The sequence below is a fragment of the Gymnoscopelus microlampas genome (assembly GCF_963454915.1).
Source record: "Gymnoscopelus microlampas genome assembly, chromosome: 14".
NCBI lineage: Eukaryota > Metazoa > Chordata > Actinopteri > Myctophiformes > Myctophidae > Gymnoscopelus > Gymnoscopelus microlampas.
Window position 1 is genome coordinate 37,209,309 of NC_139951.1, and position 26,579 is coordinate 37,235,887.

Consider the following 26,579-nt stretch of genomic DNA (forward strand, 5'->3'; position numbering starts at 1 on the left):
GAAGGAGACTGTTTTAATTGCATCTACAGTACTTTTAGTCTACGTGGCAGCTGTATAGAGCTTGTAAACTGTTCTTTTATGTTTACAGAGAATTTTCAACATCTCAGAGAACGGTCAAATCAAGCAAGTAAAACTGTTCTCACTTATGACAGGAAATCATGGGCCATAATGATGAAGCATGTTAACAGTGAAAAGTAAATCACCCAGGAAGATAAAGGTATCCTTAACTCACCTCAGTTAAATGTTGTTGACTTCAGTTCAACTCAACACCGACACCAGAGAAAGCTTTCATTTAGGCTATGAGAGCCCTTTAATGTGGGCGTTAAAATGCATTACATAAATGTATTATATTAGAATTATAATGTGAGTTATTCAATGAAAGCTCTAAGCTGTTAGTGGGTAAAATGCTTCGTGTGCATTTTACCCATTAAACCACAGTGTTTAATTAAATTCCCCTTTAACCACTTAAAGGGGTACTTCACTTTAAAACACTTCTTCCCCCCAGACAGACAGAAGAATTACTTTTTTAAATTTAAATGTCTGACGTTGGTGACGGTCCCCTCATGCATTAGTAGGACAATATCAGACTCCAGAACTAAACCAGGGGTGTGCTTTTCAATGAAGTTTGAAGTTAAATTGGCTTGTTATATAGGAGGACGGAGTGATCAAATTAATATCAATATCTAAATATTGAATCAAGCAACTGAAAAACTGTCTGGGGTGCACACAAAAATCTGAGTAGATGTGACAGTTAATCTGGAAGTGTTTAAAGTGAAATAACCCTTTAAGGCCAATATAACAAGCTGTACGATGAAGAATGGCCAATCTATAGGCTTGTACATTCACTAAATGTTCTGCCTATTCTGACATGCCTAAAATGGGGACACTAGGTTACAGTAAGTGGTTAATGTATGTGTGTGTGTGGCGTGCATCTCACATTTTAACAGTACAGCAGGCTATCAGGAGGTTGTGTGTACGTTTTTATGTGTTGGGTTAATTCAGTGTCACCACACTTATGCAGGAGTCACTTATATCCAGGAAAATGGCCAAACCTGATTTGTGACCAAAATGTTCATGCTGGAGTCAACATTCCAGATGTTTTGCTGAAGCACATAGTGGGCTATATAGACCTCAAACCTGTTCAGACATACTTTACCACAAACCAGTCTTACATTAAGCATTAGAAGGCATTTCAATCATGTGGAATGTCATTTCATGACATTTTATCATTGTCAATGATTGATGACAATGATAACTCATTATGGCAATGAAGACCTTTCTTTCTTGACAGCTACAGCTACTGTAGTCCAAAACCTGTCCTGGCGTACAGCATCAAATCATGGCTGGTTTTAAATAGTTGAGCTTGCTTCATACTGTATACTAGCCTACTTGCATCTCCAGTCCACACACGGTCATGTAGTATTATTGGTGTTCAAATGCTTTTGTAAGTGAAAGTGTTGAAATTCTAGGCATTGTTTACAATACTTGACTATGTTTTTTTCTGTTAGTGATTACAGCAGGGAATTAATTCTGTGTACAGTATGTATATCAGTGGTCTTAAAGGTTGTTGCAGTGATAATGCATTTTTAATTACAAATTACATTTTATCCTGGTTGTTTGGATATTGACATACGTTTCTCCCCCTTCCTTTGTCGCACACATTAATAAAAGGTTATGTTTTACACATCTGTATGTTATACTTCCATTCAGTGGCGTGCACAGACATTCTGAGGGGCAGGTGCTCAAGTAAATTATACTTTTTTTTGTTTACTTGGTCTGCTCTTTTTTCCCTCTACACCTATACCTCTTTGACAAAAATAGCCGATCTACAAGCCCACAACGCCTCGCGCTGGGCTTGTAGATCTGCTATTTTTGGCTAAAGTTCTCCTCAGAAAAGGGATGCTAGGTTTCGAGTGGTTATGGTAAAAAGAAAAATCATAATCACATAAAGATTTGGCGGACCCCCTGTAGTAACTCTGAGGACCCCCTAGGGGTCCCGGACCCCCTGTTGAAGACCCCTGCTGTAAACTGAAAAAAAAAAAACTTCTTTGTGTGTGCCCTTTTTTCAAAAGGGCACTTCTGGTCAAGACGGCAAATGGCAGGCACTCTAGCGCCACCAAGAGTCTATCTGTGCACGTCCCTGCTTCCATTGGTGGCATTGCTTGAGTACAGACCATCTCTATTATGATTTTTTTCTCCCCCTTTATTGCGCGTGCACACGCACACCTCAGTTTTCACATATCAAGTGATTCCAAATGTAAACTTTAAATAGTTTATTCACAGGCAAAGTATACACATTAATATACATTCACACACCAAACGCAATGCTCCATACAGTGTAGGAACTGGTGAGAACTTCCTCAGTCTTCATTTAAGCATTCAAATGATGTGAAATAAAAGATAATTATGTCAGAACAGGTCTCTTGTCTGTAGATTCAGAGGTATTTTAGTGTTGTATGTTTTATACATCACCATGAACAAATACCCACAAAATGCATAAACTGCATTGCATACCGGTTTTAAATTTAAGAAAGCATGTTTTTACAAAAAAAACAACTAAGAAATGAACTGCCACTACTGTCCTTGCACTTACAGTATTGTTCAAATCAAAAGGCCCTCTGGCACAGTGGCGTGCACAGACATTTTGAGGGGCAGGTGCTCAAGTAAATTATACTTTTTTTTGTTTACTTAGTCTGCTCTTTTTTCCCTCTACACCTATACCTCTTTGCCAAAAATAGCCGATCTACAAGCCCACAACGCCTCGCAGCGCGAGGCGTTGTGGGCTTGTAGATCTGCTATTTTTGGCTAAAGTTCTCCTCAGAAAAGGGATGCTAGGTTTCGAGTGGTTATGGTAAAAAGAAAAATCATATCACATGAAGATTTGGTGGACCCCCTGTAGTAACTCTGAGGACCCCCTAGGGGTCCCGGACCCCCTGTTGAAGACCCCTGCTGTAAACTGAAAAAAAAAATGAAAAAAAAAGATTTTTTTCAAAAGGGCACTTCTGGTCAAGAGGGCAAAGAGCAGGTGATCTAGCACCACCTAGAGTCTATCTGTGCACGTCCCTGCTCTGGCATAATTGTCTGCATTGAAAGCATGTACCCCTTACAGCAGGTGAAATCAAAATACTGTCTGTCTGTAGCACAGACCCAGAACATGAAGCAGAGAGATTTGAACAATTATGTTTCCTGGCAGAGGGAAATGCAAAACATTTGAACAGGCACTTATGTTCTCAGGAAAAGGGCGTCTATGGACAATAGACTTCGTCATTGGCAAAAAAAACAAATACAGGGTCATTCTATTAACCCTTTAAGACCGGGAAAGCATCATTTGTGTCATTTTAAGATTTCTTTGGCTATTCAAAAATAGCAGATATACAAGCTCATAGCGCGGCACCGAGTGCCGCGCTATGAGCTTGTAGATCTGCTATTTTTGAAAAATCGTGAACATTTTAGCAAATCTTGAAATATGTTTTTAAAGCGAACATCTGTAAAATATTTAGTTCCAGGGAACCCCCCCAGAAGTAAAGATTTGAGTTACAAATGTCTGCTTAAAAGAAATAATATTAAAATATTTGCAGAAAGTTTCATGATTTTTCAAAAATAGCAGATCAATAAGCTCATAGCACATAGGCACTCGGTGCCGCGCTATGAGCTTGTAGATCTGCTATTTTTGAATAGCCAAAGAAAGTGCACTGAAATTAGGAGATGTGAGCTTGTAGTTCGGCTATTTTCAGGGCACGACACAGACGTGCAACGTAGTATATCAGCACTATATCAGGCTTAAACAAAACTAACCTGCAGCACATTATGCTGTCATTTCTGTGGAAGCATCTGAATGATCGCTAATAGACTTAAGAGAGCTTGTGACAAAATAATGAACTACACTGGATCCATTGGAACACAGGTTATATTTGGATTTTGGACATTTCCTTTGAAGTACCAACAACTGCAATACGATCTCCTCACCTCTGGCGCAATGGGAGTTTCAAAATGGTCCATGTGTGAGCTTGAACCCTGAATACTAAGTAAACTTGACCATTGGCTCTGTACTTGGGTCAGCTCTTTTTTTCCTTTACACCAAAACATCTTTGCCGAAAATAGCCGATCTACAGGCGTTGCGAGCTTGTAGATCTGCAATTATCGGCTAATGTTCCCCTCAGAATAGGGTTCAGATGGTTAAGGCAGAACGGGGGACAGGTGAGGGTGATTAGGGGGGGGCTAGAGGAACATGAAAGTCAGGCGAGTCAAAGAGAAGAGGCCTCTCTGGTGGAGAGGGGTCTTTGTCAGCCTTATGTAACAGCTTGAACAGACCCGTGCCGATGTTCATGGGAATGCCCATGATGATGCACTCTGACACACCTGGAATGAACAGAGGATGTGATCACTTCATATCAAGTTGGTGCATGACACAAGAACAAAGAAATCTATCAAGTCATGGAAATTAGACGTTATTTTCATAATGCATAATTTATATCTGTCTACCGTATCCATTGTACATACAGTATAATAATTTCTTCTGTTTTTGTAATTGTAATATTACATGTGGTGTACAATATCAAACGTATTGTAGGTAAATTACGATATCCCCCCCACTTTAGGTTACTCTTAGAAGCCCATCTGGGTTTCTTCAACCTCTCCTTCACAATTGCTATAGTCTTTATGCGTTTCACCGTTTTACATTTTCAAATAATAAACTATATTAAATAAAAAATAATGCTGAATTAATTTACCACAGACGGAGTCCTTCTGTCCAAAGTAGGCAGCATCAAACAGGTGGTCTGCTGTTTTCTCAAAGGAGGCCAACATGAGGACACTTTCTTTCATCTTGGCCAGGCCAAATCTGGTGATGCCAAGAATCTCCCCCTATTGACACACAACATGTACATGAAGACAGAACCAAGAATCTCTCCCTATTGACACACAACATGTACATGAAGATAGAACCAAGACATATACCGCATGCTAGGTTCTCTAATGCAGACATGTTTTTTTTGTATTTAAAAAGTCCATTGCATCAAAAGTAATGAACAAACTATACCATAAAAACTGGTCAAACATTGGCCAAATTGTCAAATAACATAAGAGAGGCAAAGATTATTGGAAAATAGCCGATCTACACGCTCACAACGTTGTGAGCTTGTAGATCAGCTATTTTCACAATATTTGTCTGTGGAACTGAGTCAAACTAAAAGGTAATGCCTCAACTCAAATATGATTATTTTGGGGGGTCCCCAGTTCAAATATTATGATTATTTTGGGGGGTCCCCAGTTCAAATATTATGATTATTTTGGGGGGTCGCGGCCACAAAAGGTTGAGAACCACTGCAGTGGTTTTCAAATATTTGTGACCAGGGCACATCAATGGGCAAGTCAAAATGTCAATGCACACCTATATTCATTTGTATTTTATTAAAATAAAAATGTAGACACAAAATGTAGGGTATAGAATTAGCCTCTGTTGAAATAATTCAACTTTTTGTATAGTTGTGTAAATTGCAATGATAATGTGTGGTTGTCACAATATCCCAAGGCACGCCTGGATTATCACAGGTGTGATACACCAGTAATCACTGTACTTTTTTGGATTAATCACGTAATTGAGAAGCACATTTTATTTTACATTTCATCACGCAACGCTGATTGTTTTTTTTTGTTTTTTTTTCTTGAAAATTTCATATGCCTATAATGACATACTGTACCTTATAGGACATGAGGTCTCCTAGCAGCATGACATGGCGGCGGTCGACACTCATGCCGTGGCTGCTCATGGTGTACTGGATCTCATTGATGATGGTGGTCCTGGCTGCTTCAATACCTAGTGTCTTCTCCACCTGGAAACACAAGTGGGACCGGTTATCGTTCAACTTGGCTGCCTCCAATAAATCAATGTGTGCCTCAGTTCAGGGCAAGGTTGTTATAGTTAACTGAAAACAAAATCATGAACGGGCAAAAAGTGTATGAACAAGAATCCCGCAAAGTGCTCTTGCTCAGCAGAGTGTCTTACAGACTGTGTCTGTTATGCAAGACACTCTTAAAGAAACGTCATGTCAATATATTTGAATAAAACTGATGGTGATGTGAGCAAGAGCAGAGTGCGGGATTTTTGTTCATGATTGCTTCATTTGCCACTGTCCAGCGCACCTGCATCTGAATGAAGTGGATGTGCGAATATTTTCTTTGCAATTATTGTTAACTAAAATTAATAAAATAACTAAAAATAGAATTGGAAAAACTGTAGTTAACAAAAAAACAACGCAGAGCCTTTACAAAAATAATTAAATAACTGAAACTGTTTTGTGTGTTTACAAAACTAACTCAAATCATTAGAGAAAATGTCCTTAGTCTTTGTCAAGATTTTCATACTGTAGCAAACCCACTTCAAAAACTAATCATAACTGAACAGAAAATGAAAACAAAAAAGGTGGAATCGTTTCCAGCTCTCGTACCTCGTAAGTGTTGTTGGACGTGGTCCTGCTCCCGTTGACCCCGTGGGTTGCCATGACAGCGCGCATGTTATCCCCCTCCACCAGCAGCTTGTATTTGTTCTTGCCACTCTGCTCGTCAATGTGGATGACCGCCCTGGACACCTCTGGGATTCCCTGCACCACCACCTTCCAATGAACATGAAGCTCATTAACCCATTCAGACCTGAGGGCTGATTCTAATGTCTTCTAAATCCTTTTTGAGAAAAAAAACTTATGTTGCTATAATATCAGTGGTTCTCAAACTTTTTCATGTCAAGAACTCCCCAAATTATATGTACTTGGGCACGGACCCCCATCTCAAAATATTTTTGTTCCAGGGACCCACCGAGGAGCAAAGATTTAAGTTACAAATGTTCGCTTTAAAAATATATTTAACACATTTTCACGTTTTTTCAAAAATAGCAGCTCTACAAGCTCATAGTGCGGCACTTTAATGGGTTAAACTGACTTTCGATGCTATATTGACTCATTTTGTTGGGGACCCCCTGGAACCCCCTACCCGGTGAATATCTCTTTGATTCGGCTAAAATGTTGAGGTTCTCTCTGGGAGTAACAAGAATGGATAGGATCAGGAACGAGTAGAGCACACGTTAAATGTTTTACACATAAAGCCAGAGAGGCCAGACTGACAAGGTTTGGACATGTACAGAGGAGGGATAGTGAGTATATCGGTAGAAGGATGCTGAGGTTGGAACTGCCAGGCAGGAGGCCTAGAGAGGAAGACCAAAGAGGAAATTTATGGATGTAGTGAAAGATAGTTAGTTTGGTGTGAGAAGAGGAGGCAGAGGACAGGGTGAGATGGAGGCAGATGATTGGCTGTGGCGCCCCCTGAAGGGAACAGCCGAAAGGAAAAGAAGAAAGAAGACAGAACCTGTCACATCAACGATGGGATCATATAAATGTACAAAACAATGCAAAAATAAAGAATAAAAGCACATTAGACAAGTAACTTGAAGACCAATGGTAGATGTTTGAGTTGTGTAGTTCAGTGTCATGATGCAACTAGTCCAACTGGCGAGATATCTTGCTCCATTACGCCACTGATAAGATTTGATAATCCAAAAATAAGTGTCCTCATTGACTTACATTGTAAGGTGAAACAGCTCGGCCACTCTTTTAGTACATAGACGAATGCAAACAAAGCGTATTCTGCCAATTTATAAAGTCGCAAAACCCAATCTTTTTAAAAATGTTTTTATTTTACAAAAATGACAACTACAGTATGTGTTGATTTTACTATTTGAATATCTGGATCTATGGATCCAGTCTGTGTCTTCTTCGTATAGCTAAATCAACATGAAGTTGACACTTCCATAGGAAAAAAAAGGAAAATCCATAGTGGGTTTTTGTGAGGTTATACATTTGCAGAATCAGCTTTGTTTGCCTTTGTGTGTGTGTGTGTGTGTGTGTGTGTGTGTGTGTGTGTGTGTGTGTGTGTGTGTGTGTGTGTGTGTGTGTGTGTGTGTGTGTGTGTGTGTGCTGAAAGAGTGACTTTGAGAGCCAACTCATTGTGCAATGAAAGATATAATTGACCAATTGGACAAGTTACATCATCCCAAACCTCTAACGCGTCACTGTGCTTTAAGAGAACAAAGGATCAAAAAAACAAAACCACATAATAATTAAAGTAAAACAATAAGAATGAATAGAACTAGTAATTACAAACATCCCATCATGAGCCTACATTCTCCCAAAGTAAAAACATCACATCTCTGTCTGTCTCAGTTGCTATAATATATAACTTCCACAATTACGACTTTAAGCAACATGTCATTCCTTCTGTATTTGCTCATACAGTATGAGTTTGGGCTGAATCTCGACCCGTCTATCCCAGTGGCTCTCTAACCGTTTAATCTCAAGGACCCCCCTAACTCAAGAGTGTACAAATGGAACCAAATTGGTTCCATTTCATACACTCTGAGTTACAAACCTGTACGGGTCCATTTGGAACCCCCTCAAGGAACCCGGAGGGCCCCTGGACCCCACTTCGAGAACCATTGGTGTATGGCTTTCTTCCAGTGGTGGTACATTTACTCAAGTACTGTACTTAAGTACAATTTTGAGTTATTTTTACTTTACTGGAGTATTTCCAATTTTCAACAATTTTACTTGTTACTACTACTCCACTACATCTCAGAGGAAAATTTTGTCATTTTACTCCACTACAATTATTTGAAAACTATAGTTACTAGTTACTTCGTAGATTTTGATTATTATTACAGAACCACTTCAGACTTATATATACACACTTTGGCAATTTCAAAATAGCCGATCTACAAGCTCACAACGTAGTGAGTTTGCAGATCTGCTATTTTCCAAGGATTGAAAACGTGTGAAATGGGACCTTCTGCATAATCACTATACTTTTACTTTTGGTACTTTAAAGTATATTCTGATGCCAATACTTTTGTACTTTATCTCAAGTACATTTTTAATACCGAATTTGTACTTGTAATAGACTATTTCTACAATATGTTATTGATACTTTTACTTAAGTAAAAAAAAAATGGAGTACTTCTTCGGTCACTGCTTTCTTCTCACCTTAGGAAGATCTTCCTTGAGAGACTGCAGCACGTAGTACATGGAGCTCTTGCTGTTTTCCCGCGGAGACACGCATACCACCGCCTCGCCGTGCACGGCAATGTCTCCCGGCTTCACGCGCAGCTTAGACATGCAGATGGAGTAACGGACTGTTTCGGCATTCACCTGGCACATAGAAAAACACCCAAGGGCAGAATACCCGTTATTAATCCTGCCTGTACACACACACACAAAAGGCCAACCATGCAATTTACCACCCCATAATCTACATACAGACAATACATTGCAAAACATCTGTGCTGCTGTTTCCAATTTAGCCTCAGGTTGCATGCTGTGTTGCACAAATAAGTATAAATCGCCTTAGGAGCAGCAATTCTATGATATGAATAGCTTCACATAATTGGTCCTCACAGGTGCTCATTATAAGATGGCACAATTTCTGTCTATTCATTCTGTAGAGGTGGGCTGTGGACACTTCAGAAACCTGCCTACCGATGACATCACTGATGGGGATTCCAAGAGAATAGAGACAATAGCTTTTCTCTTCCTGGAAAGTTAGCATGCCTGAAATAGAAGCCATTGTTCTTGCAACTTCTTGCAATAGAAGCCATTGTTCTTGCATCGCCCCAACTTGGTTGGGGCGATGTTGCTGGTGTCAGCGGCAGACACCATATAGATCAGCTATTTTTGAGAATGTCTAGATTTTTGAAAACGTTGACATGCCCAAAATAGGGACAAAAGAGGTTGAAAGTGCCTAACTCATTCATTTTCCCCCCTTTTTTTTCACACAGAACAGGGAAATAACGTGATCTGAAGATTTACTGCTCCATTCACTTCCTGGTTAAAGTATTTGGGAAATATTCTGTATCTCGGCTCCTGTGTATGTATTTTTGGCGAGACATGCTATTTTCAACGGTGTATAACAAGCTAACGGGAGGTCGCGATCTCCTCCATGATTAGCAACCATCAGGGGATCGATCACACTGGAGATAAATATTCTGTGACTACTTGAAAAGGTAAGAAAATCAAAAGATCGCTGGCAGCCTGGGCTTTATTCATTTATTTACTCTGGCAGTGGAAGAGTTAAGAATAAGGACACGTCGGCTGCATAATTGCAGACACCGCCGTCTTCAAAAAGGTTAAATAACGGTCGATATATCAGTTTTCAAAAGGACCGTAAAGGCCATGTTGGCAATGGATCAGCAAATTGTAATATTGATCTCCCTGGGTCTGAAATAAAGATTGAATTGAATGGATGAGCAAACAAACAGGGGAGATGATGCGATACCTCTAGTCGCAGCAGCCTTATCCTCTCCAACGACAGCTTCACCAGAATGAAACAGTCATCAGGCAGAAACACCTCCTCGATGTACTCTGAAATCTGTGAGAGAATGAGAACGATTCAGGGTCTTCCGTCATGGGTTTATTATGGATTGAACAGGATCACAAAGCAGATAATCACAGATGGTGCACAGCTGCCTGGCCTAGTAGTGTATTGTGCAAGCCAATTTCAAAGAGGACACGTCTCTCTCGCTCTCTCTCGCTTTTCACATTTCATGTTGCCATGTCTCTCTCTCTTCACATTCACTTTTGGGCTCTTTTAGGAACCAAGACCCTGATTCATCAGAAGGGGAAGGATCTCATTCATTTAAATGAGACTTGCTCTGCAAGAGCACAGCGGTTTACCAAGGCAGATGACTTACAGGTGTGCGCTAGGTATGATTCATACTAATTACTGCATCTTGTACTTGGATCAGTTCTAAATGTTACAACAACAGAATAAACTAAACATAGGATATATGGTATTTATAACAAGGTGATGAGGTGTGACATGGAACTCCTGCCAGAATCAATGCATTATCAAGACAGCTACCAGCTCACCACATTTCTTGTTACATCTTAACGAAATTAGGTTGGTTCATGTTCATCATTATATTGCAGTGATTTTCAACCCTTTTTATATCGGGGTCCATTATTTATTCGGCCTTTGAGCCACGGACCACCATTTGATGAGATTTAGCCTCTCAGACCCAAGACTTTGAATATTTTGTTATCGTTGTTGGTACCATAGGAAAGTAATGCAGATATTTAACAATAATTTAACTCTTGAGAGCGTAAAATGAAACCAAATGGACCCCTCAAGGATCACTGGTCGTCCCTGGACCACTGGTTGAGATCCACGGATATATTGTAATAAGAAACATTATATAACTTTTCAGAAATGTGTTGTTCAATGTTCATTGCAGATGGGTCTGAGCTAATTTGCAGTGTTCAGCTATGTGTAAAACATTACTCAAGTACACTTGAACGGATGAAATGTGTGAAACCACCCTCAAGTCACCTCCTGTCACTAGAAATGTGCAAGCCTTTCATTAAGGGGCTGTGTCAACAGGAAGCAATTCATGAGCGGAGGAGCACTTTGGATATCGTTGCTGTTAGGCAGAAACCTCTTATCTCAATATTCTAATTATTCTTTTTGTGTTTTTTCGTAAATGAATGCCCTACTTCAGTGGTTTTCAACCTTTTCATATCAAGGTCCATTATTTATTCGGCATTTGTGCCACGGACCACCATTTGATGAGATTTAGCCTCTCAGACACAATATTTTGTTATTGTTGGATAACATGTTGTCCACAATTTCATACTGTATTGATGTTGGTGCCATAGGAGAGATACCAGGCAAACGTTGATCAAACTAACTATTCTTTAATTAAGTAATACAGATGTTCAACAATAATTTAACTCTTGAGTTGAAGATCTATACGGGTCCATTTGGTTACCAACTCTCCATCATTTCGCTGGGGACCACCTGTAACCCTACTTGATCATACTACAGCCTAACACAGAAGAATCCAAAATATCCAAGATCTGCTATTTTTGAATTTGAGGAACAGTTTTGGAGATATGAGGTTTCCACCCGACAGACACAACATCATTTCCAGAGTGCTCACATGGAACGAATGTCTGCGTTAGAGATGCGCGGATGGGTTTTTTCGTCACCCGGATCCGTGTGTACACGTTCATTATCCATTAATTATGATATTAATTATATCATCCTATTTATAGATCCGCACCAGCCGCATCATCCGCATGTCATATAATCATTTTCCTGACGTTAAGTTTTCTAACAAACAATGTCACTCACCACTGTCACAGATGTAGTGACTGTATATATCCATGGTAACAACAAGCCCTCCGTCTTCATTCACTTTCTCACAGCGCAACAGTTTTCATAAGACACATTAGACTAAACGCACGCCGAGATTTCGTGCTTTTTAAAAGCTATAATAGGCCTATAGATAGATATCATTGACTTAATTCCCACATTATTTCACCCGCGGTTTATCCAAAATTAATTCATAATTATATTTCATTGACCCAATTCCTCCCAAACTGCGGTTATCCGCGGCAACCGTGGCTAAAACCGTGATCTGCGCATCTCTAGTCTGCGTTATTATAGCACAAATAGCCTAGCCGAAACAACGGTAAACTTGGATTATTTTTCGCGGTTGTTGTAATGATTCAACGTCAGGTCGCAAAATGACCGGGTTGTCAGACACAGACAGGAGGAAACAAATTAGCGGTGCTTCTCTCCAAAGAGTTGGAACACATTTTCTAGCTCAAAAATGCTGGCGTGGAGAGAGCGTTTAAGTGTGATGCTCTGCGCTGGGAAGAAGTGCTCCAGTGGGAAGAGGAAGTGCTCCAGTGCGTCTTTAACCATAGAAATGCAAGGCAGACAGACAGGCACCGGCAGCAAAAAAAAAGAAGAAGAAAGCCTTTTGTGGACAAGGCTCCTTAGTCTGCATTACCAGTACAACTGCTGATGGCATGCAGGTTCCATGTAATGTAAAAAACAACAACCTTTGAACCTGGTTTCAAGGAGATGACACATTTATTTACCTCTCCAAGAAGAGTTTTCTCAATCCTTCCCTTCACCAGACGACCAAAGTCTGCATCGTGGTCGATGTCCAGGTGGGCGCTGATGATTGGCGTGCTGAGTGGCACATACAGTAGAGTTTATTTATTTAGACACTTACGAAACAAACATGTTTTTTGTTGTTTCCTTTTACAGTAAAAAGGGTAAAGTGCTAAAAGGGTTTTCTGGGCTGCGTCTGCATGGAATGATTCATCCAAGCAGTGGTGTAAAGTAACTAAGTACATTTACTCAAGTACTGTACTTAAGTACAATTTTGAGGTACAGTACTTTTACTTTACTGGAGCATTTACAATTGTCTATACTTTTAATCCACTACATCTCAGAGGCAAATATTGTACTTTTACTCCACTACACTTATTTGAAAACTTTAGTTACTAGTTACTTTGCAGATATAAATGATTACATTATAAAACATACATTAACCACTTTAGCCATTTCATACCCAGACTATTTGAAAATAGCCAATCTACATGTATACTGAGCATTTCTACATTGCAGTATTGATACTTTTACTTAACTAAAAGATTTGAGTACTTTTTTCCACCACTGCATCCAAGGCAGGGCAGTTTCACAGCTTAGCACTGCAGCCAAACAGGGATGCAATGTGATTAGCAAAGGCCCTTTTCAGCTGTCAGGCTTGTCTTGAATAAACCACCTGAGGTGTGTTGGCACGTGTCAAACATTAGAATTGTTCCCGTTCGAAGGAGGCAGTAGTCACTAGTCAATAGCAATCTTTCTTTCAATTTGGCAAGAAAAGCTTTTAACCCACCCCCCCCCCCCCCCCCCACCACACACGCACAAAAGAAAAATATATATGAGACATCCAGTCCAAGACAAGATTAAGTCAAGACTGTACAATGGAAGAGACAGCTGCAATCTTTTCTTTGTCTGCATGTGACTAGGAGAAAGTCGAATCTCCATTATTTGCCAAAGCCCCTTACCTGATGTTCTTGGAAGCATTAATGATCTCCTTGATGCGGGGCACACCCAGGGTGATGTTCATGGATGCTACTCCAGCAAAGTGGAAGGTTTTCAGAGTCATCTGGGTGCCAGGCTCCCCGATGCTCTGGGCACACAAAGCCCCGACTGCTGAACCTGGCTCCATCTGGGCTCTGAGTGCACAGAGAGAAAGAGAGAGCACACCTCACTACACGTCAACAAGCTCTCTTTCTGCTGCACTTACAAACGTTTCATTTCAGGGATGTTAAGATCATTATTCTACTATCGATTAATTGACGATAAGAATTTACTAGATTAAATTTAATTAACAATTTAACAATTAATTGAACATTCCGCAGTCCGTCTGTAATTGTATCAAAGTGGGTGTTCTGTGAAATGTTACCATGATAAAAAACAATTACTTGAAATATCTATCTATCTATCTATCCTATAATACATTTCTAAACCCAAAACCCCCCAAAAAAACCTGCCACTGTGTGGGACTAAACACAAAAACAACATATCAATGTCACTAACAAGACACGCCACAACGTGCAGAATTACTACGCGCAGTCTGTAGGCCACTTCATACTGCTCAGCACACATCTGCCCCCTCGCAGCATAATTAATTGCGGCCAACACAAACTCACAACATTACAGTCGGCCATGTTGTTCCTTAGCGTCATCGCCGACCACCGCCCAACGAGACCCAAGTGAGGTCAGACAACACACTCCATATTTGGGCATAGCTCCATTAGGAACATCTCCTATTATGGCTTTATATAACCGCCCAACGAGACCCAAGTGAGGTCAGACAACACACTCCATATTTGGGCATAGCTCCATTGGGAACATCTCCTATTATGGCTTTATATATTATAGAGACCAACAAACACAAAGCACCGCGCAGCGGCTAGGGGGGAGGGGCGCGCAGCGCCCCGACCCTCTAGTATTTTAACATTTCTCTTCCTCATACAGAAATGCCATTTCCTGCATCTCAAATGGCACAATAAGTATTTGATTAATGAACATAACATGCATTTTGTATTATGTATATCAGAAGGAAAATTTTGGATTTTTATGTTATAGATATTTATGGAGGGACATTGAGGCTCTCCGGAAAATCACCGCTTAGCAATTAATCGATGATCGATCAAAAAAGTGAATCAATCCCCATTTCCTGTTTTCTTTTTTTTCTTTTTTTATCCCGCGATTTTGTAACCCATTTTTTCACCAAGTGCAAATTGCCTAAACTGTAATCCTGGGCGCTAGTCTCCCTCTGCCAGCCTGGGGAGAGCCCCAAAACTGAGCTCATGCTTCCTTCAATGCATGAGGAGTGAGCAGGCCGCTTCTTATCACCTGACAGGGGGGAGTTTCCCCGGTAGCACGTAGCGTTTGGAAGGAACACGTTATTCCAACCAGTTCCTTTCCCCTCCATCAGGCTATTTTGATCAAATCCAACAAAGTGAACCCCGACCCCGTTGGTATTCCAGTGGGATTAGATTCTGTGCACGATTCTATCAGTCTGACACACACCTGTGTCCCGGGGGTGTTTCATTGTAACGACCATTCTAATCCACACAAGCCCCCTCATGTGGATTAACAGGAATTAGTGGAACCAGGTGGCACATCCTGCCAGACACTCACTAGACTAAAGCAAACGCTGCACAATCTGCAGCCAGTATGACGTCTGAAGGCAACAGCTCCTAGTACCTCATATATTTGTCCCTGCACGTTTCCAGGAACTTCTCCAGTTGCGTCGGGGTAATGCGGTCCAGCTGATAGAGGACCTTGGGCTGCGATACAAAGAAGACAATAAAAAGCTTTTAGTTGGAACTGAACATGTGTTGTGACTACATACAGTATGATGGTGGCGAATAAACCAATGGATTGTGGTGGAAAAGGTACTCAAATGTTTTACTTAAAAGTAAAATATGCATAATGTCCCATTTCAAGTTTTCAAATGTATAAACATCTTTTGAAAATAGCCGATCTACAAGCTCAGAATGAGTCGCATTGTGAGCTTCCGCAATAGATCCGCAATTTTCAAATGGCTGAAATGTATATAGGGCTGAAGTGGTTACTGTATGTTTTGTAATAATAGTCAAAATCTACAGTAAAAGTAAAAGTATTGGAAATACTCAAGAGAAGTAAAAAATGCCTCAAAATTAAGTACAAAGCACAAAGTACAGTACTTGAGTAAATGTACTGGCTTTAGTGGCTACCTCTGTACTGCCGTTGTCGTTGATGCCGTACTTGTCTCTGGTTTTCTTGATCCTCTCGGACATAGTCTTGACGAACTTCCGTATCCCCTGTGGTTCGAGAGGAGATCGGGGGGAACAGAGCAGAATCCAAACACAACACAGATCACTAAGTTTTCTCCACAAAGTGGCATAAAAGGGCTCATTAGTGCTCTCCAGCCATGAGTCATGCTGTTATTTCACATCACAGGTGAGCAGAACTATTCAGAGATCAAATAAATCCAAACTCAACTTTACAGGGCATTCTCGTTAAATCCCACGCACAGCTGTGCACACTTAGTCTAGTCAATTATTTGAGCAGTGCGTTAGAGAGCCCCCTCTCTTGTTATGCAATCTGTATTCAAATGTATCCCACCGAAGAAGTGGGAAGCGATCGGAAGAACTCAGTTTGCATTTACTCCTGGTATTTCTCACCATCTGTCTGCATTGTGATCAGAGCTCAGGGATGGCACGTTCCTTACCCGGCAACAGAAGTAGGGTTGCTGTACAACTTGCGCTTACAGCAGATCCAGATAATATTACGATCACAATCATGTGTCCTGGGTGCATTTATATCATGCATTAAAGGGGGTGTAAGTTTATGTGTTTGTACACACACAAAAAAAGTGTAAATGTTAAAGGTTCTATACCGATCATCATTGCTATATTGTGTTTGTTCTCCAACTTTTTAATAAACAGAGAATTGCAGGTCGGATATTATTTTCATCCAATCAGGACAGACAACTCTACAGCTTCAATTTTGTAGTGTTCTAGTTCCATTCAGTGTCTGTTAATTCTTTTTGGTTTGTCACTTTCCATTTTCACTTGTTTATCCTCCTGTATGAGGTCTCTCTCCTGATTGGACAAAATTGGTATCCTGGCCTGAAAATGTATTTTCTGTTTACTAAAGAGCTGGAGATCCTATTAATGAACGAACACACTATAGCAATGAATGCTATCGTAATATAGAGCTATTTTACCACTTATTTTAACAAATATATCACTTGCACCCCTTTTAACATGCGTTCTCCCTTGTCCAGGTAACGTCTCAAGATACAGATCACATGTTAATACCGAATGTCAATGGGGCCATTGAGAACGGCTGTTTTGCAATAGAAACAATGAGTTTTAATGCTGAATAAATGCTTTCCACACATCTATTCATTATAACAACGTAGCATGCTCATTAACTATACCTCCAGGTACTTCTCTGAGCCTGTGTCTGTTAACTCCTTCACAAAAAGGGGGAAGAAAGGTTTGTAAGGGTTACTTACTAATGTTAAGACTGGCAAACTGCACCAGTTCACTAAGGCCACGTTTACACGGTAACAATCAGAACAGAAAACGACTAAGTGCCGTTGCGTTCTCACTTTTTATTCTGCGTTTACACGGAGACACAACAGAGTGATTGAAAACGCTGTAGTGTGCATGCCAGGTGTCTAGGTGGCGGTGTGACGCGCAGCCAGATAGACCAGTCAGGCATGCGTAGAACCACTTCCGCTCTACTTCCTACCACAGCTGTTTGTTTACACCATTGGTTCTCAAAGTGGGGTCCGGGGACCCCCAGGGGTCCTCGAGGGGGTTCCAGGGGGTCCCCAGATAAATGATGGATAGTTAGGAACCAAATGGACTCTTATGTGGTTGTAACTGAGTGTACAAATGGAACCAAATGGACCCTGTACACTCTCAGAGTTATGGTGGTCTGTGGTCTAATGTAGGGGTTGTCAAAGTGGGGTCCAGGGACCCCCATGGCCCTATAAATATCAGCTATGTATTTTCAAAACATCTTGACATTCTTTGAAAATGTCTGAATTTTTTTTTTAAATGTTCACAAACCACAAAACTTGTATGAGGGGTCCTTGACACAATTCCTTTTCAGATGGGGGTCCATGGCCAAATACAATTTAGGGGTCCTTGACATGAAAAAGTTTGAGAACCACTGGTTTACACAATGTAATAGCATACGTGGCGTGAGCAGACATGAGCCATGACGTCACGCGTTTTGCGGTTCCCCCTGTATTGCCCGTTTACATGGAGACGCGAGGTAGAGCGTTTTCAAAGATTTCCACTCTGGAAGGGGGTTTCGCCTTTTTTTTTAACCACCAGAAAATGTTTTCTCTAGAGACCGTTGTCGTCTAAACGGCGCCTAAATCACTCTGCCACATTTTATACTTCACCCGTACAACAGTGCAAAATAGTCGATCTACAAGCTCAAAGCGCATTGTGAACTTGTAGGTCTACTTTTGCCATTTTGAAAATAATAATATTGAAGGTTTCTTTCCCCCCACCTAAAATGACTGCCAAAAGGAGCCCAAGGAAAAACCTCTGCCCCAAATCTTTCACATCAGCCTTTCATAGCGCCACCGGGAGGACCGGTCCGATTTTTCATATTTCACCCTGATTGGTTAAGATTGACTTCTACTACCTGGCCTGGTGGAGACCTGTGCTCCGGGGAACACATTTTTCTAGTTACTTCTGTGATGATACAGTACATGTCATCTCTTTATCCAAAAGGTCGCTGAACCTTTCCTGCCAAAGCCATACTGATGCAACTCTATGTCAATAGTCTTAGCATGTATCCCACCCATGTTAGCAAGACAAATACATTCCTGTAAATGTGTTGTGCTTCTTTTTTTCTGCATGGATTCCGTTTGTCTGGGCTTGTTTTCCTGGAGAAATCATTATTTTATTTCCCTTGGAGCTAATTGTACCTACTTTCCTTGTGGAGCTCTGGTGAGCATGGCCAATTACCAAGGCTACAGTATTTCACTTACTGCGGTTATGTGCACCGAAACATTTGATATTCTCTATAATTGTTGTCTCTCCTACTGAGCGTTCTCATGCTTCAAGTTGTTCATCATCTGTGTGTAAAATTGGCATCAAATTACAGATGATTTGTTTTCTAATTTATACACAGTGTTTAGTCTAGTTGCTTTTGAAACACATTCTAATGGTAATTATCCTTGTTTATTTATAAGGGTCACCGGGTCACGTATCTCAAAGAGCAGAGCTTCCACAGAGTTCTCTCATTGACATTTGTGGTTATAATAATATTGTTGTTGTATAATAGCACTTTGGCAATCAGCGTTTCAGAATGGGTTTAATTTAAGTGCTATGACACCCTGGCTAACGCTCCAAGAGTTCTAGACTCATCTTCCTCCTGGCTCCCATCTTGTTGATGTTCACCAGGTATCTTAATTACTTTAGTACTTAACTGATATCTTTGCGCTCCGTTTACTTATCCACATACCCTGTTGTTTGTCGACTAGGGTTCATGCCTTTTAATCTTGATATTGCACTTAAGTTGGTTGCTCTGGATAAAAGTGTCTGCTAAATGCCTAAAGTGAGTAAATTGTGCTACACTTGCTATATAAATTCTATTTAAAAGCCTCCATCTGGGTGCTGGGGGGGGGCACAGTGGTTAAGTAGCTGCCCACCACCACAGAGTCTAGGGGTTCGAATCCACTGCTGTGCATTCTGCTTAGTTGAGCCTCTGTACTAACACAATTGTTCGGAGAGGGAGGCCGGGGCGGGGAGGGCGATATTTGTGTCACTGCACGTACTCCCTACGGGCTGGGGCGGGTGCCTGTCAGCGGGGATTGTTGGGCTGGAGGAGTGGGAGGGAGGCGCTGCGTCCTTCCGGTGGGGGATCCTCACTGGCAGGAGATCCAGTAAGGTACAACAGCAGTGACAACACACAGAAATGTGTGTGTGGAGGAATTACAGTAATTGGCATAATGACTGAATAAAATAAATAACAAAATAATAATGGGTCTAGCAGCAAGTCTAGTTACCTCCAGGAAGCTGTCTCGGCAGCACAGGAAGTCCGCTCTCTTCATAATGGAGTCTGCGGTGAGGACCAGCTCGTTCTTACTGAGAGCAGGCTCCTGTTGACATGTGTAGACAGCCTGGGGGAACGCACACAAAGACATTATTAGGTCAATTCCCTATAGGTGGGAAAGGAGCCATTAATAGCGGCACTTTGTAGGTGATTAAATAGTGAAAGAAATCAAATAAAACACCTCTGGGATTGAGGGTCACTTGGCTGATTTAAAAGTAGAGTGCGTCAACAATACTGCTGACAGCAATGCCCTTGGCTATCAACCCATCAAACAAAAGGGAGGAGGGCGCACACCAGTATTGGTGAGGTGCTGCTGACCTTGGTACGTAAATAAAGAAAGAGGCCGCACACTGGTAGCCACGAATGCAGGATTTATTTGGAAACCAACGTTTCGACCACGTAAGGTCTTCTTCAGGGAATTCAGGCTATCAACCCAACCATAATCTGTGAAGGTCATACACACAAGCAGCGTTTATTTCATGTGATTAATTCAGCGCCTCTTGTGGCTGTAGAGCCCAATACTGGAGTGGCAGTCCTTCTGACACTGCTCACATACAGTATGAAGGAGGTAGCAGGTCTTTCAGACAGGTTTGTAGTGCTTCTGTGGGCCCTCTTCTCATCCCACTGAAGCTTACGTAACTATTGAGGTAAATGTTTTCACCACAAATAAATCAACTCTGGAGTGTGGGGCAGGTACTTTATCCCTGCGCCACCCGAGCGATGATTTCAAATGATTTCCATTTTCATATATTTTTTTGTTGCAAATAACCGGTAATTGTGGACGCACAGTTTTTCCCTTTCAAAACATCACATCTATGTCGAAAAGTGACCCACCCGGATGTTGTCCAGCACTCTCTTGAACTCCAGCGGTTCGTCCTTGCCCTCCATGTCGGCGGGATCCAGGCCGTCGCCGCCGTAGATGAACTGGATGATGTCGCCGGTGGAGCTGCGTACCGTCAGGTCATACTGGGAGCACAGGTCCTCTAGGGACTTGACCAGACGCCTCTGTTCAAGCACACAGGATATTATAGGGGCGTTAATCCAACTGATCATTTTAATCCATTATTAAAAATATATATATATATCGTCGCTATCGGGCAGAAACCTTCTATCTCCATTTTCTAACTTTTTGTGTTGCCCTACTTAATCATACTACAGCATCACACAAATGTACCAGATCCAGCAAGCTTTGAGCTTGTAGATCTGCTACTTTTGCCGTTTTTGGATTTGAATCCTGATAAGTAACAGTTTTGGACATATGAGGTTTCCACCCGACAGAGATGATATATTTTAATTAAATAATCAATTTTGAAAAAACTATACAAAAGAAAAAAACTGAAAATATCGAATATAAATAGTGTAGTAATTCATAAACTTTTTAATTTCAAGGATGATGATTTTGATTTCATTATGCATGATTGATCCTTAAGAGTCCATTTGGTTCCATTTGTACATTCTCAGAGTTACCAATCATTTAACTGGGGACCCCCTGGAACCCCTCAAGGACTCCTGGGTGTCCCCAGACCCGCCATGTGACACGTTGTGAGCAGTTTAAAAAAAGGGCTGAAGTGGTTCATCAGACTAACTGATTTAGTCGGTTATAAAAAGTCAATGAGAATTGTTGTGGGTGTCGATTCATTAATGTACATGTATAGAAAAACATGCTTCTCGGTTATTATAGCATAATCGCTAAAGAAAATAATGGATAGCTGTAGAGTATAAAATATACACGTTGAATAACAGAGTGATTTGATAGCTTATGCAGCGGCCAACCCACGTTTTCCACCCACATAAAAGAAAACTAATTTCACACTTGACTACTCTAAATGACGAACTCTAAATTATGATTACAGACAGCTATTTCATGCAAATTTCAGCAGCTGTCAAGTGAATATTCAAATGAAATATGTACTAGGGCTGTATTTGAATTGATTGGTATTCGAAGAGAATTTCAATAATTGGATTCATTAATATACTGTATCCAGGTTTCATTGCATAGCAATTTAAACCCTATAATATACTTTGTTGACCCCCAGGGTTGTATACTTGGTCACTAGTCTCGCATGGCCAGACTACTAAGCATTTGAAAATTGTGAGAGGCAACAGTCTGGCTCGAGAGACTACTTGGTCCCCTCCTTTTTTTTCAAACACCACCAAATCTCTTTGCCGAAAACAGAAAATCTGCAGGTTCACAGTGCACTGTGAGCTTGCCATTGTTTGCCTATTATTAGTAGGGGTGTGCCGATACACTAATTTCGCGAAACGATACGATACGATATTTGGCTCACAACTTCGATACGATTTCGATACGATACGATACGCACTTTTTTTATTATGAAAATATATGGAGGAGAAAAAAAGAAAATGCAAACAAATAATTCTGTTTTTGCATTATTCAGACATGCAAACTTGTAGCTTTTCAGCTACAATAGCCGTTTTGAATCCAAATAGTATGACACCTGACCCGAAAAAAAAAACATGTTGTCACTCTTTTCACTTCGGGGCCGTTTGCATGCCTGATTATTATGATTGTAAAAAAAAAAAAAAAAAAAAAAAAATTCAAAAACGATATTTTTTTTTCCCAAAACGATACATATCGTCGCGAAAACGTATCGCGATATATCGCGGGACGATATATCGGCACACCCCTAATTATTAGCATTGTCTTTGCCAAATGTTGGCCTATTACGACATGCCAAGAATAGAGATGCTACTGCCAATCTGCCACTGGTAGCTTATGGTGTTGTTCTAGTTCCATCCTAAATTACAAAGAGGAACACAGAAAGCTAATAATCTGCACCATCTCCAACCAGGAGAACACACCTCCATCACCAAGAGATCACCCTGACACGGGCAGATTGACATGTTGACATGTCTGCTTATTATAAGCGACTTTGGGCTTGCTTTTTCTGTAAAGTTGCTTGTAAATATTGTTTTTTATAAACCATTGGTTCTTAAACATTTTCACGTCAAGGACCACCAAATTAATATGTAATTGTCCGCATATCCCCATCTGAAAACATTTTGTGCCACGGACCCCCGAACCAGATTTGTGTAGTTAAAATGTTTCAAAAACATTTCACCCCCCCCCCCCCCCAGATGTTTCTGAAAATAGCAGATCTAACGCGTTGTGAGCTTGTAGATAGGCTATTTTCAAATAGCTGATGTATTATACGCAGGTTTAAAGTGCTCATGTGTTGGTTTGCTTCTTTTGGGCTTGTTTTCGTAAGACCTGGTTGTTTCTCTAGCTAAATCTGGCAACACTGGCAGATAGATAGAGGACGGTCCATGGAGGAACAGCCTGTTTGCAGAGCGATGGATATCAGCTCAGCAGCTGTCTCGGGAGAGATTACTCCACTGCAGTGTACTTTGCCCCTATTAAAAATAACTTCCCCTGCGTCTCTGATAGAAAGACTCTAGACAGATAGTGGCAAGGTGAAAGGGAGAGCGCCTGTCAGAGAGACAGAGAGATTGACAGACAAAAGATGGCTGGGGCACTAGTCAATCTATATCTATATCACTTGGGGAACAACATGCGTATTGAAAGTGACTTACCCCCACTTACCCCCAAATAGCAGTGGCGGAAAAAGTACTCAAACTTAAGTAAAAGTACCAATATTGCAATATAGAAATACTCTGTTACAAGTAGAAGTCCAGAATTCAAAAGTATTGGCATCAAAATGTATTTAAAGTACCAAAAGTAAAAGTACTGTACTAAAATGTTTGAAAATAGCAGATCTACAAGCTCACAATGTAGATCGGCTATTTTCAAATAGCCTACGTATAAAATAGGGCTAAAGTTGTTAATGTATGTTTCATAATATCATAATTTATATCTGAAAAGTAACTTGTAACTAAAGTTTTCAAATAATTGTAGTGGAGTAAAAGTATAATATTTGCCTCTGGGGCTCATTATCATTTCATCTCTTCCATTAAAAGGCAAAACTCAGTTGAAGCTTAGGAATGAATGCTGTCGACCCTTTGGCAGAAACAATGGCTCTCAAACTTAACTTGAAGGACCCCCATAACTGTGTGTACAAATGGAACCAAACGGGTTCATTTGGTTAATTAAATGATGTGGTAATGTTTGTTAACTTAAAAGGAGTAGCTCACCCCAAAAAATACTTATTTTCTTTCAATTACACACCCCATGAAAGCCTAAAATTTGATGATTTCGTTTTTGTCACATTCCTAAGCCAATAATTTGATGACCGGCGGAGACTCGAGTCAAATTATTGGCTCAGGAATGCGACAAAAAAATATAAAAACAATCTCCATGAATTCAAGGCTTCATGAGGTCAGTAATTGATAGAAAATTGATAGAAAATAATATATTTTTTATTTTTCTATTAGCATATTTGACAGAGACAGTGGAGAGGGACATGATACACAGAAGAGAGAGTACGGGAGTGACATGCAGCTAATTGGCCGGCCAGCTGGAAACTGAACCGGTGCACTCGCCGTCAGGCATTTGAGCCCATGGGGTACATTCATGTCCACTCACGGCTGTCAGGTCGACCCGAGAGAATCCATTTTGATGATGGTGAGCAACAAAAGCGCACAAACGCCTCCAGCGCTTCATTCACCTGCATGTATCCGGTCTCTGCGGTCTTAACAGCCGTGTCCACCAGACCCTCACGGCCAGCCATGGTGTGGAAAAAGAACTCGGTGGGTGTCAGGCCAGAATAGAAGCTGTCAGCCACAAAGCCTTTGGCGGCAGGCAGCTGTAAAAAGAAAAGCAGGGGGTTTAGTTGATGTTAAGTGGGTTCCCTGCTATGCCACAGCACAGCAAAAAGGACACGTGTGGAGTAAATTGCTGTTATAAACACATAAATCTAGCCGGACAGAGAAATGTCTGATTAAAAGGCAACACTAAAGCCCTTTTCACATAATATGAGGTCTGGATAGTCTGGACATCGTGCAGTGATTGACCTTTCACACATGCAGCACACGTCAGGAGAACGTGCGTTTCAGATGCGTCCGCACATAATTGTAATAGTCTGTTTGATTAGGCAACAGGCGGTGTCTGGGTAGTAGATGCATACATTAGCTACTCCCACTTAAGCAATGGGCGGTGTGTGGGTAGTAGATGCATACATTAGCTACTCCCACTAAACAGCTTGTGGAAAATGGGAGGATGAAATGCAATCTTTATTTCTTTTAAATTCCTTCCTCAGAACATGAGAAATGAATTGCTGCTTGATATGCGGTCTCCCATTGACGCACCCATTGCAGAACACAAACAACACATCTTTCCTAAGATAGTAGGCCTAACGTAGACAACAAGCTACAACCTACTTTTCACAAGACGAACTGGACAAACAACATTGGGCTCTACGTACAGACGAAGTACGCAGGGAGTGTCAGAGTGTAACTCGTTGCCTACATTACTACAGGCATTCTGTTTTAAAAAATGTTTCACTTTGATCAGCGATTGATAACGGAAGTTCAATCGGAGAATATTTCCAATTCAAATGCTAATAAAAAGCTGCATTTCTCTCTGCCAAAGATCTCGGGAGGAGGAGAGGCCCTTCTCGCCTCAACAACAGAAGCGCCATCAACACGCCCACTCGCTCATGTGAATTCACCGGATTATCACCACATCCATTCACACATCGATTGGCTTGGGTTGAAGCAGACATTAGCCCGACATTAATGTTTATACATTCAGCCACACCCGTTAAGGTCTGGATAATGTCCATATTACAGTGCATGTGTGAAAGACAGGATACGACCGATAACATTTCAAAGTTTGTGTCAAGCCATTTCACATCTCTGCATTGCTGAAACTATGCATACCTCTAGGGCTGGGCAACTAGAATGTAGTGATTATTTGTGATCTTGTTGAAACAGATACTTACAGAAGATAAACAAGAAAGAACCACACATTTCTTCACTCTGAGGTTCTTAGTGACCCAAACCTCATGTTTTGAGGTGTATTATTAGACAATAATACAATACGTTTAACACTATTGCACTACAAACGGTTACAAATATTGGTCACTATTTGACTTTTTTAAGACATCGGTATTATGCAGCTGATGTGTCCCGATTTTTTACCTCTTTCAACGTGGCGTCCATATTTTGGTTAATATAGGTGACGCTTTTGAAAAGTCTTTCAAATGTAATAAAAAATATCGGTCAAAGCTGGTCATCAGTGGGCTAGGACTATTATCTCCAAAATCGGGATCGACATCAACAACAGAAGCGCCATCAACACGCCCACTCGCTCATGTGAATTCACCGGATTATCACCACATCCATTCACACATCGATTGGCTTGGGTTGAAGCAGACATTAGCCCGACATTAATGTTTATACATTCAGCCACACCCGTTAAGGTCTGGATAATGTCCATATTACAGTGCATGTGTGAAAGACAGGATACGACCGATAACATTTCAAAGTTTGTGTCAAGCCATTTCACATCTCTGCATTGCTGAAACTATGCATACCTCTAGGGCTGGGCAACTAGAATGTAGTGATTATTTGTGATCTTGTTGAAACAGATACTTACAGAAGATAAACAAGAAAGAACCACACATTTCTTCACTCTGAGGTTCTTAGTGACCCAAACCTCATGTTTTGAGGTGTAT

At 40.8% G+C, this 26,579-nt stretch overlaps 1 protein-coding gene across 2 annotated transcripts in view; it reads right to left on the minus strand.

Annotated features, from left to right (window-relative positions):
- The window catches only part of polr3a (polymerase (RNA) III (DNA directed) polypeptide A), a 380,370-nt gene that overhangs the window by 334,135 nt on the left and 19,656 nt on the right, over positions 1-26,579 (minus strand). Inside the window, exons 19-31 of one of the 2 annotated variants that reach the window (XR_014602346.1) lie at positions 24,570-24,707; positions 20,818-20,988; positions 19,937-20,050; positions 16,128-16,214; positions 15,616-15,698; positions 13,905-14,075; positions 12,927-13,020; positions 10,315-10,407; positions 9,027-9,191; positions 6,447-6,611; positions 5,700-5,831; positions 4,731-4,863; positions 3,512-4,359 (exon numbers count right to left, since the gene is read on the minus strand). Coding sequence is in view for 1 of the 2 variants with exons in the window: in XM_084079445.1 (XP_083935571.1) it covers positions 4,208-4,359; positions 4,731-4,863; positions 5,700-5,831; positions 6,447-6,611; positions 9,027-9,191; positions 10,315-10,407; positions 12,927-13,020; positions 13,905-14,075; positions 15,616-15,698; positions 16,128-16,214; positions 19,937-20,050; positions 20,818-20,988; positions 24,570-24,707 (1,698 nt within the window). In the remaining variant the exon portion in view is untranslated. Of the gene's footprint in view, positions 1-2,819; positions 4,360-4,730; positions 4,864-5,699; positions 5,832-6,446; positions 6,612-9,026; positions 9,192-10,314; positions 10,408-12,926; positions 13,021-13,904; positions 14,076-15,615; positions 15,699-16,127; positions 16,215-19,936; positions 20,051-20,817; positions 20,989-24,569; positions 24,708-26,579 lie in introns of those variants that run through there. The other variant, XM_084079445.1, reaches the window with a different exon arrangement.